The 20,656-nt window shown below is 31.0% G+C and overlaps 2 protein-coding genes across 2 annotated transcripts in view; both read right to left on the minus strand.

The window, feature by feature from the left end:
• Positions 1–949: 949 nt before the first annotated feature.
• LOC139512256 (uncharacterized) lies at positions 950–4,683 on the minus strand. The gene is made up of 2 exons (XM_071299754.1): positions 4,613–4,683; positions 950–3,200 (listed from the first exon to the last, which is right to left on the minus strand). The coding sequence occupies exon 2, from the start codon at positions 3,174–3,176 to the stop codon at positions 1,305–1,307; it is 1,872 nt and encodes a 623-aa protein (XP_071155855.1). The 5' UTR covers positions 3,177–3,200; positions 4,613–4,683; the 3' UTR covers positions 950–1,304.
• Positions 4,684–6,185: 1,502 nt separating this feature from the next.
• LOC139512259 (neuronal calcium sensor 1-like) overlaps positions 6,186–20,656 on the minus strand; it is a 34,847-nt gene continuing 20,376 nt past the window's right edge. Inside the window, exons 4-8 of the mRNA XM_071299756.1 lie at positions 18,087–18,176; positions 15,144–15,222; positions 13,482–13,570; positions 9,629–9,706; positions 6,186–8,639 (exon numbers count right to left, since the gene is read on the minus strand). Of these exons, the coding sequence (XP_071155857.1) occupies positions 8,532–8,639; positions 9,629–9,706; positions 13,482–13,570; positions 15,144–15,222; positions 18,087–18,176 (444 nt within the window). The 3' untranslated portion in view covers positions 6,186–8,531. The remainder of the gene's footprint in view (positions 8,640–9,628; positions 9,707–13,481; positions 13,571–15,143; positions 15,223–18,086; positions 18,177–20,656) is intronic.

Genomic DNA, 20,656 nt, shown 5'->3' on the forward strand with positions numbered 1-20,656 from the left:
TTTGAGCATGTATGAATATTAAATTTGACTCAATGTTTTAATTAACATACAAAGGCACCCACCTAGCCGTATTCTTCCCCAATGTATTTTTTTTCAGTGCACTACAAGTTCTTTATTTCTTATTATTTTTACATTGGGGAAGGGTGGTGTTGAAGGGAACTGTGTATATTCGCTTAAAATTCGCTTGTTTCTGTCATTACTTACTCTATATTCCAATATGAACTGTAGGTCACCAGTGCCTTGAACATGGCACAGCGTCGTGAAATTTCTCAATTTCACTGTAATTCTAAAGATTTGGTACTATATGTATATATATAAAATTATAAACAAGCCTAAATTGAAAACTACGTTCAAATGGATAAAAACCGCAATTTTTTCTACCGTGTAAAAAAATCGTTGTAGAAGGGGCTAAAAACAGCACAAACAACATTTTCCAAAAGACCATAAAATGAAAAAGTATATTTAAACAAAACGAATTTGACTAAGAGGTCGAACAACTGATGTTCTTTAACCCTGATGACTGCCATTGGCGATTGCCAAATAAAATTGATCACAAGATGTAACAAAATGGATCTTAATATAACTTTAATAATACTAAACAGAAAACAATTAACTAGTGGCTAAGATGTTATGCCACAAACATAAGGTGTTAATATTTTTTTGTACACCAGATCCGGATTTCGACAATAAATGTCTCTTCAATGATGTTAGGGATCGAAACGGTATTTGGAAGGCCATATGTAATGTACCCTCATGTTTAGATAGACTCTTGAATTTTAAGAGTCAATAGGATGAACGGATCATATAAACCGGAGGGAAAATATTTATATAGAATTATAAATACATTCTGAATTGTCAAGAACAAATGTTATTAAACTGTAAAATGTTTTTTAATTCATTGTGTTTTCTGATTACTTTCTTAGCATGCTTAGTGAAGTATTCATTCACATTTATTTTCATTCATCTTCATAAATAATTTATTCACATAAACGATCACAAAGAGGTACTAGAACACACGATCATATTCATAATTCGAAAAAAGAAAAGTTTCTTTGGTATATCTTGTGCAGGTCTGTAAACTTAAGTTTAATTTTTCCAAAATACTATTTAAATTACTTTTATACGGCTGTCTAGCTTTTAAAATGTTTTGCATTGTCAAAACATTTTTCAATAGTTTGTCACATTTGTAATCATGTACAATATTAATGGGAAAAAAACACAAAAAATATAATAATATATATTCCTTTAATTAGTAAAACTGAGCTTAATGTAGGTTTTGATAATGTTAACTTCCACTATTTTTATTACTGCATTACATTTGAATATTTACACACACTAAATATATGAATTGCATTACTATCTCTTTGTCCAACCCAAAGTTTCCCATCGGAATCACAACCTATTGCCCCTGGTTCTCCTAATCCCGACGATCCTGAAACTGGGGACCTAAGAACAAGTCCAACGAATTCTGCTGCGTACGAAATCATGTGAATGGTGTCTGAGTAACTATCGGTTACTAAGACAACTGGTCTGTTACTATAAGATCCAATACACATATCAACAGGTGTAAACGATTCGTCGTCATCTGATTCGTTGCCATTATATTTGCCAACTACGTTTCCATCTTTCAAGCGAACATCAACAAAATGATTGTTCGAATAAGATAGGCAGATAAGATCGTTCCCCAGTACGCAAACTCGCATCGGTACGATATCATACCCCGTATTAAAGTTCCATATTTCCTCCCCGGCTGGCATAAAACATTTAACACAACCTAGTAGAACGTCTGTGACGTTGTCCTTTTCAAAACCTGTTATAACAACTGAATCATCAGGGAAAATTGCAATACCTACAGGGTGAAATATACTTGGGGATATTATGATATTTGGTTCACTTCCTGCGAAACGACGAACGACAGTTTCATGAGCAAATGAAACCAGGATTGTATTTGTTTGCTCAACAGCAAACCCATACGCTGATGGCTGTATGTCAACATTTCTTAAAATATTACCGTTGCTGTTATATAATCCAAAAGAACAGGTTTCCAATTCTTCATTAGTTATAAAAAGCCAAGCTTCGGTTGGTGAAACGGGTATAACACCATTGCAACATGTGTCTTCCTCTAATTTAAAACTGGCATGTTCAGTAACCAAAATTTGTGTCCATGGTGCCATTGGTTGTGTGAATAAATAAGGTAAAGACGCATTTGACCTTACAGAATGCGAAGACGAATCAGAATCTGTATCACTACTATCACTGACGATGCTCAACGAAAACAAATCTCTTGGTCCTTTTGAAGCAGACTTTTTGCACTTGTGACCCTTTCGACAAATTAAACACATACTTTTATCACACTCACTACAGAGCCATTCACTCATGTTTTCACGACACACATCACAAGTTAAAACATTCTTTGCGCTAACGAAATAATTTTCCTGAAATCCTTCTACTCCATCACCAGGAATGTGTATATTCGAGCGACACATTGGACAAATGACAGACTCATCTGAAAGTCTGTTTCTGACGTGATCCTTCAAACACGGAAGACAAAATGTATGACCACAAGGGAGTAGCTTTGGACATTTGTAGGCGCTCTCAAAGCATATCGGGCATTGTCGATAAACGTCTATGAACAATTGATTATTTATGTTACTTATTGGGTGTTCGTTATCAGTTACTTGCAGGGTTTCATGTTGGGTCGTTTGTTTTATCTGTTCTAACTCTTGTTCATCGTTGTCTTCTCCTGAATTATTTGTTTTTGTCTTTTCTTGCGAGACAATGTTTGAAATAGTTCTTTGATCAGTTGGTTGGTCTTTATCTTGTACTTCTGCAACTGATGTTTCATGTTTTTCTTTCAATACTTGTGTTTGCAAATATTTTTGTTGTTGTTCCTCTTGTAAACTGCAAGTTTTAAAAACATCGCCTTCTTTTTCATGTGATGCTCGTTTTTCACCCTGACCTGCTGATTCTAAATCATCATTTAATTTATGCAAATTTTCATTATAGACGACCGGAAGTTTTGCAGAATCAACCATTGTTTTTGCTTCATTTTCGATGGTAGAATGACAAATTATGACATCATTGTTAATGCACTGTTCGTTCTCCTCCGTCAATTTATTGTCATGGTCAGAGGCGGTGTAGTTTTCTGTGTTAATTGTTGATTTACTGTTTCCCATCCTATTCTCATGTCATGGTTAGTTCTAAAAATAAATTATTCAAACACTTAGAAAAGAAATATATTAGATATCACTAAAATTAAGTAATTTCTTGAAGCGATAATTGGTCTGCTTTATACTTGGTATATATAGTACATTTCAAAAGCCAAGAAAAGCAAAGCGTTATAATACTATATTTCACGGCGCTTTTTCTAACAAAAGAGTTCATCTTACAAGAGTAACGTTAAAGTGAGCTTTGATCATTGTTTATTTAAAGTTCCGACACTAACATAGGCACACACCATATTTGTCTGTCATCATAATGATCCATCAACTCAACGAATAATAATGGATGCTTAACTTATTGTTTTCCTTGTAGAACATTATTGCTAAGTGAAACATAGGGTGACAATGGTTTGAATTACTCCACATTACAATTGTTAGCTATTTGTCACTTAGATTTTTCGATACATATTCATTTAAACATACGTAACATATATATACTGTTTATATTTTAAATAAACTTGAAATTGTTATGTTTTGGCCAAACCTGTTCTTGGGGTGATCACTACATTTTCCAAAAAGTCTGGAGGCCTGCAGAACGACTTAATTTGTTTAAAATTGGTATGGACGAATACTGTTACATCTAATGCACAACATAACACTTTCAAGTTTTTTTTTATAATTAACACAATGTGTATATATAATGTTAAGTATGTTTAAACGAGCGTAAATGCTTCCATAGTTTAGGAATATGCCATCCCAGGCATAGATTACCTTATCCTTATTTGGTACAACTTTTGGAATTTTGGATCATCAATGCTCTTTAACTTTGTACATGTTTGGCTTTATAAATATTTTAATATGAGCGTCACTGATGAGTCATATGTAGACGAAACGCGCGTCTGGCGTACTAAATTATAATCCTGGTACTTTTTGATAACTATTAGGACTCTATTCATTAAAGGTTAAAAAAAAATACAGGCAAAGTTTATATGTTTATGAAGTGTACTATATTATAACTATAATGGAACCTTAATTATTTTCTTGAGTAAACAGTTAGAACAGTAACTTGCATAATTAACTGTTTTTGCATATTGAGCATGTTGACGTTATGGTTCGATAATAGTTTTAAATTACAAATCCGCCATCATTTGATGCATAATCGTTTGATATAACGTATCAACGTATTTTATAAGATATACATGTCGGGTGCCACATGTGGAGCAGGAACTGATAACCCTTTCAGAGCACCTGAGATCAGCTCGGTTTTTATGGGGTTCATATTGCACGGTTTTGACTTTTGTATGTATTTTCATAGTATAAATATTAATCTTGTTTGTATGTTTTCTATTTCATCGTTTGACATGGTGTTGTTTGTTTGTCTTTAATTTTAATCTTATGAGTCTGGTATAACTTAGATTCTTCCATCTGTCTTGAACCTGCATAAAACTTACCAAATCAATATCCATGTTTACTTTCGTTTTGGCTCTGCCTTGTGAATTTCCAATAATTTTTACTTCCTCTTACAATTTAATCTATTTTTACCTCTACCAGTAGCAGTTAAAAGAATGGCTATAGAAATAGTGTTCAATCGATTGTTTGTGTTATTAAAAATGACCTTGCATATACGCTAATTTGAAATCCAATGTTAATAAACATAACATTATGTTTGAAATATATGATATATTTCTTTTGTTTATGGGAATATTATAAATTATCTATGTTCATATCCGTAGATGTGGGTTTTTTTTTAACACCTTGAAGTATCGTAGTACACCCTGAGGTGGAGGATACTGAACGTAGACAACGAAATTATCTCCGGTCTTAGTCCAAATTTGGCGATTTTTAGAGAAATTCGACCAAAAATGTAGCGTGAAAGCAACGTTTTTTTTCCCATTTTCTAAAAATCCCATATGATTTATAAAAACTCAAGGATAGAACACTAACAAATAAAAAATAAAATCATGGTATTTTCACGAAATTTTGTTTTCAAACTTCCATAGTCAATATTTTCAAGAAAAAATATAGATACGAAACAGGCTTCGTCTTGCTTTAAATATTTTAAGGGTTACATGAATCAATGTAATGTATGCACTCTCTAAAATATGTATCATTTTAGTTCATGACGAAAAAGCATCATAACAAAAATACCGAACTCCGAGGAAAATTCAAAACGTAAAGTCCGTAATCAAATGGCAAAATCAAAAGCTCATACACATGAGACAAATGGATAACAACTCATAGTTCTGACTTGTTTTGTAGAACCTGGTAAAACTGGAAAAAAGCTAGATAACCCTATGTATATCCAAATATGAAGTCAAGGGATTTTGTAAGTTGTTTTCCTTCTTGTCTTAGAGAAGATTTATTATAAGTCAGATTTCAAATGAAAATAGCTACGGTTGGCTATCAGGAACGCACAACTGTACTATGCTGTGGAATAACGACTATGCCGCTTGAACACCAATCGATTTAACAAGTATGGTGTCGAGAATATTTTGGCATTAGAATAATTACCAATTTCGAAGTTGTTTTTAAACAGAATACTTTTGTCTATCTACAGCAATAAATAGTGACTGGTAAATGCATTTATCATTCATGAAGAAGAAATACTGGTTCTAGTAAAATAAAGTAGATCATTCTTTTAAGATTGAGACATTGGCCTAGGGGGCAGAGCAAATCGTTTTATTGTTGATGAATTTTTAGTCTCCACAGTTTGAAGAACCCAAATGTGATTGCACTGGAAAAGAAACTTTTCGCAAAAGTTTTGAAGACTTTCACTGACTGTACTTTTAGGCTAGAAACAAAAGAAGATTCCGGTTTTTCTGGTACAATCGTTATGTCAATTTTTGAATAGCTGTATATAAATTATTTACATTTTTTTACATGTCTTGAGTTGATATCTTTATCTATCTCAAGATTAAAGATCTCCATTATATAACTGTAATTGTTTTATTCCTAATTCCTGATTCCTGTTTGATGTTGCATCATGTTTTTTATAAGAATAAAACAAAAATAACAATAAAAAGACGGATTTCAAAAATTGTATTTGAGTGAGGAAACACGCCATGAACAACATAAGTAATATATTAAAAAATATGTGAAAAATGTCAACAATTTTATAAAATAAAATACATCTTGCATAATTATGTTCTATATACTGGGAAACAAACAGGTGTAAGATAAATAAACAAATACATAACATCGAGAAAATGAGCATTGTAATACAATGATTGATAAATGTTCAATTACGTCATCTATGGTATATATTTATACTGTTACTAGACATTGTAGTCCAACATTACTTATACATAATGTATACTTAAATACTATGATAGCGTACAATGTCAGTATCATATATATAATGGATTTCTATCAGGCGAAGAAGCATAATTTAGGTAAGATTATTTCCCGTTTACATTTACCATAAAGAAATCCCATTAAACCTATTATTACAAATGCACTATATGAAATTCTATGTGAGATATATGTCAGATACTAAAGTTAACTATATTAAATGTCGCAAGTTCTGAGTTTTTTATAGGTGGCTGGCTTCACTTCATAATTTATACAAAACATATGAGACTTAACCTTGTGTTGAATTCTAGTTATCTCCCTTTCAACATAAGAATCTCAACATACAATCAAATACAAATATGTTTCAAGTATCCCTCGGTGTAAGAAATGTTTAAAATACAATCCAGGATTTATTTATTTTTTTCAATGAATGAAAAATCCTGGTTGGTTACATCAAACACCAAATTATGTGGATGATAATTTTTGTGTCATGATTTCCTTTGATAAATTTCATATACATTGTACATTATATTGAAAAGCACTAGACAAAACTATCACCAGCGCTCACAAATTCATAGCACATTTTAATTTGTTCTGTTTTGCTGTGTAAAATCACAATCTAGTCAGATAAAAAAGAAAAGAAATGGACAATGCAACAAAGAGATAAGATTTTACGAAAGTTTTATTAATAGTTATCAAAAGTACCAGGATTATTATTAAATTATGTCATTGTTATTGAAGTGCCGAACAAAATGTTTTCCCCCTTCTGAGATATTGGCAAGGTTCATATTTTGCTGTTAAAGGCCAAAATCTCGGATAAAGAAAAAATAAACAGGTTATGCACCCGGGATAAAAAATACTAATGATTCCTCAATAATTCCATTAATTAAATCTTTTTTTGGTTACAATGCAGATATAGTGAATTAACTGACAAACGATCGAACAAATAAGGGGAACAATGACAACTACAAAGCGGAGTATAATATTGAAAACATTTGTTATTTATTCCCCTTACCATTTAAGCTTTTACTTGATTAAACATTTATGGAGTAATTTCTGTTTATAAAAATTTAAACAAGAAACTTCAGTTTCTATTTTTTTATTTTTGAAATATATATCTAGCAGGAAAATTATTATGTATTAAACATATCCAGGTTGGCAACTGAAAACCTCCAAGTCCAGATGCGATCTCTCTCATAAATATTTTATTTTCAAAAAGAAGACAAGCCACCAACCTAAAAGTTGATTAAAATGATCTGTTACAGTATACAAACAAGTTGAAAACAAATGGGTACAGTTCAGTCAAATATGTTTTTTTAGACAATAAATAAACTTAAAATACATTCAAGCATATATAATGTTAGATTTACATTTGAGCTATATCACAGCAGTAATAGTTTATGTTGAAGTCATTCTCTTGAATTAACACTAATAACTACGTACTGAGCTGAAACATTCTGTTACAATTTACAATTGACCTTGACCTTTTGAATTGTCTGCGCGTTCTTTCGGATGTATTGTTTTTAATAATGTCTGCAGATTCAATAACAACGTTGATTATTAATCGGAAATACTTTTATCCTTATTTTTTAATGAAAAATCTTGTACATAACAAGAACATCGTACTAATTGTATCCAGATGATTGGCCTGGATGACTACACTACTACAAATTACTTTAGCAGGTATATTTGGAAACAAGTATCAGTTTGTAAAATCTTATACATGTACATTTAGTTTTTTTTTTTTACATCTGCCTAATAATCTGTGGGTACATGGTATATGATATACAGTTAAATTTTGATACTGACAAATATCGACAAAATATAAAAATTAAAAAACAGTAGTTAAAAAATTTGATCGGAAAACAGTCGAGTTTAAGTAACGCTGTCTGTGTACAGAAAGCGTTTCTTTGATCTTCCACTTTAAAAGGGGTCCTGTTTCCATGGTAACTCAGATATCGGGTTCGATCTTAGTCACATTCATCCAAAGTGTGTTACAATGAATCTATCATCATGGTTTTGGAAGACATACAGATGGTTCTCATTGAGAGGTTGTGATATTAAGGGTTTTGTTTACCCCTAGCTTGAGTTATTTTGTGTGTCATACAGAGTCAGTGCTTGAATTATTGTTGGGTCTTTTTTAGATCCTTCTATGAACTCTTCAAATGATAGTTTATCATCTTTATTCTGAAAATAAAAAAACGGCAAATAAAATTTATATTATAAAACTCGTCCAATCTCAGTTTCACTTTCGTTATTTTTATGTTCTTGGTTCGATTAATAGTAATGTATTTTCTCCAATATACATAAACATTTACAACTGGACATATAAACAAACAACAACCAATCCATCGAAGAGTGTAACTTTGTGAATGAAATCAAATGGTATCACCGGAACACTTGCTTTCAAGTTATAAGATTGGTCTCATAATGGCATATTTAAGTATCAAAATAAAGACTTCATCGATCAGAAAGAGGTGAGTGTGTCCTACACATTTTCTAAATAATACCGTTTTTTTGTGTTTTTTTGGAAATAATTAGGATTGCAACCACAGGAGTAGATGATCGTACCTGTATTTTGCAAAACATTTCGAAATTTTGGTTCCTCAATACTCCTCGACTTTATTTGGCACTTTTTCTTACTTTTTTATTCGAGCACCACTGGTGAGCCTTATGATAAAAGCACGACTGGCGTACACACTTTGAAGTCTGGTATCTATGGTGAATTTATTCATTTTAAATAATCTATTATTCTAGTAGCTATATATTTGGATTTGAAATGCGGATTACGACGTAAAGTACTACTTTGTTTTACATTTAAACTTCTTTTTAGTTTATATTTCCTCTCGTATCAGCTGCGCATTAAGGTTCTATATTGTTTTTTTGAATGTGTTTGATTTGAAATAATTCTCTTTATTTAGCATAACAATAAGCGTTTCAACATGTTATTCAAATTCTTGAATACATATTTGGTTCAGTTGATTGGTTAAAACCTTTTCCCTGTCTAGCATATGAGGAAAACATATGCGTAACAAAAAATTGAACTGATTATTTAAAGCTCTCTATAGTTATCGGAAAGTTCGATTTTTCATATTCTGTTTCAGGTTATCTTTTTCTATAGTAAATATATCAAAATGTTAGTTTCATCTGAACACAAGCATCAATGATAAACGTACCTTATCCATGATGTCAAAAATTTTATTGACTCTTTTCTCTGGAGTATTTTCTTCCTCTGGTAACTTTACCATGTTACCCTGTAAATAAACAAAATTCAACCAATATCAGTATGATATCTTTATATACATAATTTCTCTTGACCTTTAAATTAATTTCCACTCTATTTGTCCTGTTTATGAAATAATTAGTATATAAACGATGCGAAATTGTATGATTCGTATGCTAAATATCGAACTTGTATAAACAATTGATGTTGTATGATTACCAAAAAATAATTGTTTCAACAATCCATTAAATATTATATGATTCAAAAGCAAATAACATTCATTGGTCATTGCCCAGCCTCCAACTTTGTTTGTTTTGTTCACACATCGCTGTCAATATAATTGAATACTATGCCAATGTTATACAAGTGAGATGTTTAGCTAGCTTTAAAACATGGTTTAATCTTCCATTTTTCTACTTAAGAAAATGCCTTTACCAAGTCAGAAATATGACAATTGTTATCCATTTGTTTGATGTGTTTGATGTGTTTGAGCTTTTGATTTTGACATTTGAATACAGATATTGTCTTATATAGAAAAAATGTGGATTAAACCTGTTTTTCTAGCTAGCTACACGGCCGACTTGTGAAAGAAGGGCGAAAGATACCAGAGGGACAGTCAAACTCATAAATCGAAAATAAACTGACAACGCCATGGCTAAAAATGAAAAAGACAAACAGACAAACAATAGTACACATGACACAACGTAGAAAACTAAAGAGTGTGAGTGATAGGGTAATGGATGATTAGACCATTTTTGTAAAAGTCTTTCAACTTTTTATTTTTTTTCATTAGTTTGTCTTCAGAGATAATTTCTGAATACCAATGACGACTAATTTTGTGTTTTAAATATCGTTACGCAAACATTTCCTGAAAAAGATTGTTTTTTAGTTATTGGTGTATCAAATTCTAAAAATCAAATCAATGTGAAAATTCAAATACAAATAAAGCCCTTGGGAAAGCACAAAGTAAAATACAGTTGTGAATTTTAAACTCTACCCCCCCCCCCCCCCAAAAAAAAAAAAAACCCAAAAAAAACCCAATATATTCCAATAAAACACTCACACCACCCAAACCTAAAACAATAGTGTACAAACATAACATAAGAAACACTGTGAAATCTCAGTTGCAAAGGGCTAGATTTATAAGAATATTTGTGGTTGGGAATAAAACGGAATTCTGGAAAGTTGATACCTAATTTGTGTAAGCGACTTCAAATACAAATTTCAAACGCGACCTTTAAACTTCATAGAAAGATTGTTCAAACGTTGAATATTTACATAATGATTTTTCCAGTTGTGTAAGTAGTGCACCTGCTATTATGGAATTACTTGAGGAGTTTTCCTCCATTTTATAGACTTTCAAAATTTTCAAAGGTGGAAAAAAATATGTTATTAACCTAGATCGTTTAAGAGAACAAAGGTGGGAAAAAATTATGCTTTTAACCCAGATCGTTTTAGAGAATGTGTAAATAGTTCTATAATGGTCTTAAAACAATTTAAATTAATAACACAGGAACAACCTTAAGGGTAGTGTCGATTAAATTCCCCAGAAAACTATTGCTTTGGTGTGAAAAGTCATGCATATTAAATATGCCGACGATCTATATATAGAAACAAATAAGTTCTTGAAACGGAATTAGTAGAGATTTATAAGTTTGCACCGTTTTATGTCACTTATTTCAAGAAGCGTAGCTATAATCGGAAAGTACTGTAGGAGTAATTTTAATGAACTCGGTTGAGAATATGCGTATGTCTCCTTTGATATCTTTATGAGTGTTAAGTGGTCGTTTTTTAATAATATTTTTTTAGGGTTTCAAAATTAGGGCCACAATGTGTAAACACGTGTCTACTGCTGAAGACAACTAATATGTTGACTTATTTGTTAATCTTTTTATTGTTTTGTTGAGTTGCCGTCTATTTGAAGTAAACACCATCTGCAGCTCCTTTTATTGATCAAACAACGATTGGAACCAAACTCATTCATACCTCCATCCCTATCTTTCAATACTCTCTTTGAAAAACTCGAAACAAACATGTCTATTCATTCATCTTAATTCACATGTATCATATATAAAAAAAAAAAAAAGAAGAACAAGTCTGATCAAAGCAAAAATTAAAAAGTTTAGTTTGTGGTATCTCAAACTTTTGAGAAATTTAATTCAAATTTCGTAGATGATTAGAAGGGTTTGCCAAATAAGGGAAATTAGTTACCTAAGACACACGAATATATAGTTTCAAAAAAATATGTAAAATGCAGTAGTGTGTTTCGTTTCTTCAGTTGGCTAGTGGGATTATGTTCTTACTATCATTTCATCTTTTTTATCATATGATGAGGTTTGTCATATCAAATGAAGCCAGTTCTACAAACAATTGATGTCATCTTTCATCATTAACTTCAGTAATACAGGTAGCATCAATTATGTCTATAATATCTATAAAGTTTGTATTGCCAAAGGAGAAATTGTATGTTAACGTGTCGTTTATCATTTGCATGTAAAGTGCAAATAAAGTGATAACTCTCTTCTTGTTCAAGAGGGACCACGGTTGCCGAGTCGACAAAGTAGTTATCTACAGTGATCATTAGGCTGTCAACTCTAAGGTGAGTGCTAACCCCGCTGGTGGCAATTTCAAATTACTAGGAAAGTCAGTCTTCATGCCGAATGCCTGTGGTTCTCAACGGCTTCCTTCAATAATAACAACAGGTCGCCAATCTGATGTAAAGAGTGCTGAAAGTGTCGTTAAACACAAACAGCCATTTATTCAATTGTGGTCAATTCACAATCATATGAATAGGAACGACTTAAGAATCAGCTGTATCACAATTATTTATTCTGACCCTCGTTTCATGTAATGTATATAGTGTAAATAAATGGATACGAATGTATGTTTTGCGTATCTTCAAGTATTTTCAATTTATTTCAGATACTAGAGCGTTATATATGCTTTTAAATGTATTCTAAATGATCATGATAAAAGTTTTGAATAACGTCTAACTGTCCAGCGGATAAGATAATTGCTGTCGCGGTACAAATCAAAATTGTAATATTCCAATCAAAAAGTCAAACTATCCATAAACTTATATCGACAAAAGAGATTGTCAGGAGAAAGGATGAAAGAGGGAAAACACATTTGGAAAAGAAGTAAGAATAATACACGTTGCAAGCCAAGAAGATAAGGAGAAAGGAGAAGGTAGATAGGAAGTATGAGAACGGAGAAGAAAGGGGAGGCTACTCTTGAATAAATGCATCTGTCATTTTGGTCTTTTGTGGATAGTTGTCCCATTGGCAATCATACCACATCTTCTTTTTTATAATATCTAATACTTAGTTAAGGTGGTACCCAACACCTTCACTAAAATTAATTTGGCTCGTTTAATTTTAATAAAATTTTGACAAAAGTATTTACTATGACCGTTTGAGAAAAATATAAAAAAAAATTAAAAAAAAATTAACCAACCATTTTATCAGAAATATTACACAGGTTATATAGCAGTTTGACAAACACTAATTTTGATCAATGAGAAGCTTGACATTCACTTAACAACGCAACCTAATTAAAACGGTAAGCCGATTTTACAGAGTTACCTCCCTGTAGTGTTAGGTACCACCTTAAATTACATTATTTGTGTAAAATACTTACCACCATTTTATATATGGCATCTACTATATCTAACAGTTCTACTCGTGTTATATACCCATCATTATTTGTGCAAAATACATACCACCATTTTATATATGTCATCTACTATGTCTAACAGTTTTACTCGTGTTTATATATAGCAATCATTATTTTTGTAAAATACATACCACCATTTTATATATGGCATCTACTATATCTAACAGTTCTACTCGTGTTATATAACCATCACTATCAAGGTCATATAATTTGAAAGCCCCTGAAATTAAAAAAAATAAGATTTTCAAAAAAATGTTTACAATTGAAATATTTAGATGCGAGTTGGAAGGCACTCCTGCTTGGTTGTGACCCAATTTAAAATTATTGACCTCAAAATAAAATAGAAGATGAAAAGTGCTTTTTAATAACAATCGTCTTTTGAGGTTGAACTGAAACTTATTTGTCGAGTACTAAAGATATTGGAATATGGAATGCCAAACCATTTATAAATATGGCATTGTCCGTATTCCTTGGTTGCAATTAACATACTTTTGAAGTCCCAATCACTTTGACACAATTCTCAAAAGACAAATCAAACTTATGTCATACATACCACTATAATGTGGTTAAATGGTAAGTTAATAATTCGGATTATGATATAATATAATATTCAATTTTAGGATCTGATATATTCTGCGTACACCAAATTATCATAGTTTGTTGAAAAAGTAACAAAGCTTAAAAATTAAATCAACGGCGTGACTTTATTTTTTTTTCGGAGTACGATCAAGCAATGTCACGTTCGGTGTAGATGCTGAGACGGTGAATTGTTCACGAGGTGTCGTATAGTTTCAAACGTGTTTCACTCGGGTCAAAATCTACAAAGAGTGCACATATGTATGTATCATTGCAGTTTATTGCTATCTAACTGATATTTGTCGAAACAGCCTTTTTAATGTAATAACAGTTCTTCTTATTCAGCACTTCTTTTTGTTAATCAAGTTTTCCCTATTTCAAGAAAAATATTGAAGAACTATTTCAGACCACTATTACAGAACTATAAAAAAATGTACAATTAAACAATGCTGACGTTATTGCATAACTGTGCTAGGATTAATTGAAAGATAACGAGAGTAAAATAAAACAACGTTTACATGAAAATCATCTTAAATGAAGGACTGGTAATTTATAAGTTGGATGTATCTTTTTAACTTCGACTGGTTAACCATTGCACCATTATTGTTAACGAAATATAAATGTTAACTTAATTATTTGAAGAATGTGTATATTGTTGAAATCTATTTTCTATGTTTTAAGGTGTTAATGCATACACATGAAGAAGATATATATTGACTATGTTCTAAGTGTGTTGAATGATGAAAGATTATGTGCTGGTTTAATTGTTTTAAAAGATAAACATAACACAACAGGACAGTAAAACCGAAATACAACACTTGATAACAATCAACAATGATGATGTAAAATGTAAAATAACTAAAATACCGAACTTCAAGGTAAATTCAAAAAGGAAAGTCCGTAATCAAATGGCAAAAAGCTGAAACACATCAAATGGATGGATAACAACTGGCATATTTCTGAATACAAGACAAGGAAGTCTTAAATTGATGTAACAATTTCTGTTTTCCTTTCATCAAATCGCCCTTTCAAAATCTAATAGTTCAACTGTTTATGAAAATAACGTCACATCATTGGTTTAATTTCCATTTTTTAATATCTTTTACGTACGCGTACACATTTTAAATATTACCAAGAATGTATATAGAATTTACAACGGTGAATTGTAACCAATGATAATTAATAAAGTAGGGGGAGGGGGACGTGTGTTTACTTACACTGTAACTTTTCTTGCACGCTTCCTCTAGAGGTCACTGATAAAGCTTGTAAAAATTCTCCAAATTCTATAAAACCGTCCTAAAATAAATACAATCAGAATGGTTAAATTATATGTAAATGTGAAACAAAACCACGTTTGTCTGTATGGAAAAAGTGTTAAAACACATCAAGTAATTTGTGCAGAGCTTAACAGTTTTGTTACTAAGCATCTATATGACAATGATTGGCCTAACATTCCTTTATTTGTACTTGCATGCCCAAATCTGGCGTCTGAGAAAATCCCTGAGTTGAAGGTCTTGGCTTGACCATGCAGTGCACAGTAACAAAATGTGTTCGAGGTCAAGAAGATTGAGGACTTGGAATTCACAATGAAATTTTCAATATCAACAATCTTTTCAGGTATAATGGGGGCATGGTGGACTGTTTGTCCCCGAGGGTAACACCAACCAAGTGAACAGTATTTTAGAACTGGTATCAACATAAATATATCATATTATTGAAATTTGCTGATGAAACTTATTTTTAGCAAATCTCTGATTCCTTTGACTATATATACTTTTCGTCCTTTATTAAATTTATCAATTCTTCTATTCTTAATTAAAGTTTTGGATTTTTAAATATGGTTGTATTGAGCAACACAAGAGTGACATTTGTCCAAATGTTCATCTGGTGCCGCAAAATTGGCACCGTTAACGTTATCACCTTTGAGGAAAAAACAATCGCCAATCAAAGTGGAATTTAATCAACCGTACTTTTTACCACGTGTTCGAAATATTAAAAGCTTTTTCGATGATTTTGGAAACACAGGTGGTTATAAATTAGAAAAATATTTGATGTAAAGTTTATTATTTATTAAATCTATAAGACTAGTTATTCACGATAATGTTGTCAATGTACATCACTGATCTCGATGATAACTGTTTTTTTATAACAGTTACATCTTATGTTTAACTTATACCATGTTATTATATATCAAAATATTTTTATTTTCATAATTGTGGAACTAAAGCCGATTATAAACATCGTATGTTTCTATCATTCGGTTGATTGCCAAGAAAAGCATTTTAATTCGTAAAACTAAAAATAAACGCCCAAGTTGTTTCTTTTACTGGTTGTAATTCTTAAATCGCACACAAATGAATATTAAATTACTACAAAACTATCTTTAACATTTTTAATGGTATTCGAGCACATAAAAAGTGTTCATTAGGCAATATAAGACAAATAACAAAAAATGTATCTACTTGTATAACGTATTGGTCTTCATGTTTTGTATCTTAGGCTTAGGATGTTTGAAAGTATTTGTCGTTTTACTTTGGTTGATTTATGGAAATGATAAGTTTCTCAATTTGCGTAGCACTATGAAATAACTTAAGGATATTTTTTTCTTTTAAGATTGTCGTTTCAAACCTATATTCATTCATGAAACGAGATTTTAGTTCTCTAATGTATAAAGGAATCAGATTTAAGGTTGTTTTATTTAATTCTGTAGTGTTTGTTTTTAAGGAAATGATAAAAGTTTTAAGTAGCTTCAGGTGGTATGGGAGTCTAAAATAAAAATGATAGAATTTGTTCATACTTTGCTAAAACGTTGTATCTATTGATACATGTTGAAAAATATAATAAAAATGATAGGTCACCGCGCATTTTCTCAAGCTACATGACGGAATAAAATGACATATTTTGTATGGAGTATACAGGAAAAAACACTATTTTGTGATTAGAAACTAAACAAAATGATAGAATTGTTAAATACTTCAGGAAAAGATAGCTTTCAGACACTGCTTTGAGAACATCAAAAGCAAAGATAGGGTCACCGTACGTTTTTTCCGGCTAAAATACAAAATAGGAAAATTCAATACAGAATTCTTCAGAAAATGCACTTTTTTAGAGTTACCTCCCCTTAAAATGGCAATTTAAAAAAAAACAAAAAAAAAACAACCCAAAATAATTAACATTTGCAAAAATATCAATATTTAGAAGTTATATTCTTATAAATTGGTACTTTTAAATGAAAATGTACATTAAACATCTGCATTCCTGCATCAAATTTTGCTAACTTGATGGAAAATCTGGACCTTTGATTCTCTGTTTTTTACAATCCAAGATGGAGGAAGACACTCATACCACCTTAACTGCATTTATTTGTAATGCTGCCTCTTTTATAAAATCTGGTATTACTCAAAATTTATTCTCATGTATGTGAATGGTCAACCACAAGGGTTATTTTTTTTATTGGTACAAAGTCCCATTTGCATAAAAAAAACCGAACCGTTTTAGGATGTTACAAAAGAATTAAACAGTAGAATAAAAAAGGCACATTATTCGATTTATCGTCATCAACCTGAAGTTATCTTATTCAAATGTTCGTAAATACGATCAAAACACTGGTATAAAGGGTTTTTTCTTTGTGATAGGTCAAGTTTACTATTCATCATCTGTGCTTCTAAACTTCGTACATAAAAGTTCTAGTGTGATCGGGGTTCCTTTTTTTTTACATCGATGAACTAAATAATAATGCAGAGTTTTCATCAACGGCGTTATATCCTGTTTTCATGTAATTTTGTAACATACAAGTGAGAGATTGTAGCTAGCTATGAAACCAGGTTTGATCCACAACTTTATACAAAAAATAATGCATGTACCAAGTCAGGAATACGACAGTTGTTATTCATTCCTTTGAAATTTTGATTTTGATATTTGCTTAGTGACTTTCCATTAAAGATTTTCCTCGAAGTTCGTTTTTTTTTTATTTGCTTTTTGTATGCATTAGCAGCTTGTCGAACTGGATCTTAGTATGCATTTACTAAGCTGTGTTTGTACATTTAATTTTATTTCAATGTCCAACGTTATAATAAATGTCTAATAAAGTTTAAACGGAGGTGTTAGTTGGATGTCTGTCAATCTATTATACTCAACAACAATACAAATACTAATATTACCTTATTTTCATCGAAAACATTAAAAACGAAGGTAGCAAATTTACTTGGGTCGCCAAACGGAAAGAACTGCTTATAAATCTTTGTAAAACCCTGAAATATAAAAAAGAAAACAATGGTTTAAAACTAACAATGTCAATTAAGGGAAAGATTTATGTCTTTCGTGACATGAACAAATCTTAGTATTAAATGATAGTGTCTCTTTAATATCCGCAAGTATGTGTGATTTCTTCTCGATCTTCGAAGTATTTACATGTAGATTCGTAAATAAGAAAATCAAGTGATGGTTTACTCTTTTAAAGGCAATAAGTTAAATCATTGACACATTCCCTTTTTTAAAACTTAATGTGAAACTTTGTTATAATACTGCAACAAAATGCACTGATAATTTTTTTTAAATAATAGCTACTACATTGGTATATTGATAAAGTCGTTTAAATGTTAAAGGCAAAGAAAAAAACAATTAAAAGCACTTCATGGAGAACACTATTGTATAATATTCTGTTTGTATTCCATATTGTAATGGCTTTATCTCCCATGATACACATTTAGCTGTACTATGATATTTACACATACGAAAATGAATGAAGTATTAGTATATGAATGTGTTATATGTGTGTCATATTCAATCAGGTTTAACTGAACGACAAAGTGTTACAACAAGAACATCTTAAAGTCGATATATATATATATATATTAGAGCACTGTATATTTTATTAATGACCCAGTAATTGATTCATAATCGTTCCACCAGAGAAATATTGCTACTGTCCATTTCATCTTATATATAAAAATCATATCAACAATCACCAGTAAATACAATTTATTCTTGAATGGTCATTTTGATCTTAACATCATCTAATATGTCTGAACAATACATAATCAAGTCATTGTTTAATTCAATATCATTATTTAAGTTTTATATGCATATACATGAATAATAGTTCCTGTCATACAAAACATAAATTATCAAATATTAACAAAATTTTAGGAATAAACTTCCTCGTTTTATTTCCTGTGCTTTCGTATTTCTTCATTCATAGTGAGTGTATGACTCGAATGACAATGTCATGTTTACATATTTTGGTGAACGTTTAACAACTGAAATCAACATAATTCTCAACAAGTTATAATTTGATTCACCAAAACTCCTTACTTCATGGGTGCAAGCACTACAACGCAAAAATCACCAGAGATGGAATTCAATACGCACATCACAATGTTGAAGATAATCATTTAAGCTGCTGCACAATATTATTTCTGGACAACTGCTTATACAATCAAGGACTGAAAACACCTAGAGGAACAACTCCCACATAAGCATTTTTTATCGCTTACATGATTAAACGACAAAATCTGCGTTTATGAAGCTATCAGCATCTGAGATTTTAAAAGTTCATATTCCAAAGAGATTTTATTCGATAGATTGTCTATAACCAGTATTAACCAGATGTTCCGCAGGGCGCAGCTTTATACGACCGCAGAGGTTGAACCCTGAACGGTTGGGGCAAGTATGGACACAACATTCAAGCTGTATTTAGCTCTAAATTTGGATTGTGATTAAATAGTTGACACAGCATAGGTTTCTGACATAGCATGAATGTGGTCTAACGAACTTTAAAAAATTGTTTGCCTTTGAGCAATTCACTATGCTGTTGAATATTAATCCTCTCAAAAAAATGTTTGAAGAAATTTTCTTTTTATTTATGAAATCTGAAATGATAAAAACTCCCCCCCCCCATTTTTTTTTCACATCCCCCTTTCCCTTATTCCAACACTGATCTTAATTCAAATTTGTAATGGAGTTTGCAACAATAACTACTCATTTAAATACATCATAAAATATTAAAATGTAAAAAAAAGTGCTTGTTATCACTGAATGGTAAAGATTGTTTTGATTTATTAGTTGGTATTAAACGTGAAATTACATTGTATATTGTATAAAACAATGGTTTAAAATGATTCAATTACTATTCTGGACAAAGAAAGACAACTCCAATTTTCAAAGAATATTTCATAAAAACTGTAAAATTGAAAATTTCTTGCTATTGCGCAATATTGTGCAATTAGATATTTCTTGCTATTTTGCAATACTGTGCAATTAAAGATTTCTTGCTATTGCGCAATACTGTGCAATTGAAAATTTCTTGCTATTGCACAGTACTGTGTAATTGAAGATTTCTTGCTATTGAAGAATACTGTGCAATTGAAAATTTCTTCCTATTGCACAATACTTAATATAACAATTTTGGACCCCGAGTTGGACCAACTTGAAAAATGGGCCCATAATCAAAAATCTAAGTACATGTTTAGATTCAGCATATCAAAGAACCCCAAGAATTCAATTTTTGTTTAATCAAACTAAGTTTAATTTTGAACCCTTTGGACCTTAATGTAGACCAATTTGAAAACAGGACCAAAAATTAGGAATCTGAATACACGGTAAGATTTGGCATATCAAAGAACCCCAATAATTCATTTTTTGATGTAATCAAACAAAGTTTAATTTTGGCCCCTATTGGCCCCTAATTCGTTGGGACCAAAACTCCCAAAATCAATCCAAACCTTCCTTT

The sequence above is a fragment of the Mytilus edulis genome, chromosome 2, assembly GCF_963676685.1.
Source record: "Mytilus edulis chromosome 2, xbMytEdul2.2, whole genome shotgun sequence".
In the NCBI taxonomy this organism is placed as follows: domain Eukaryota; kingdom Metazoa; phylum Mollusca; class Bivalvia; order Mytilida; family Mytilidae; genus Mytilus; species Mytilus edulis.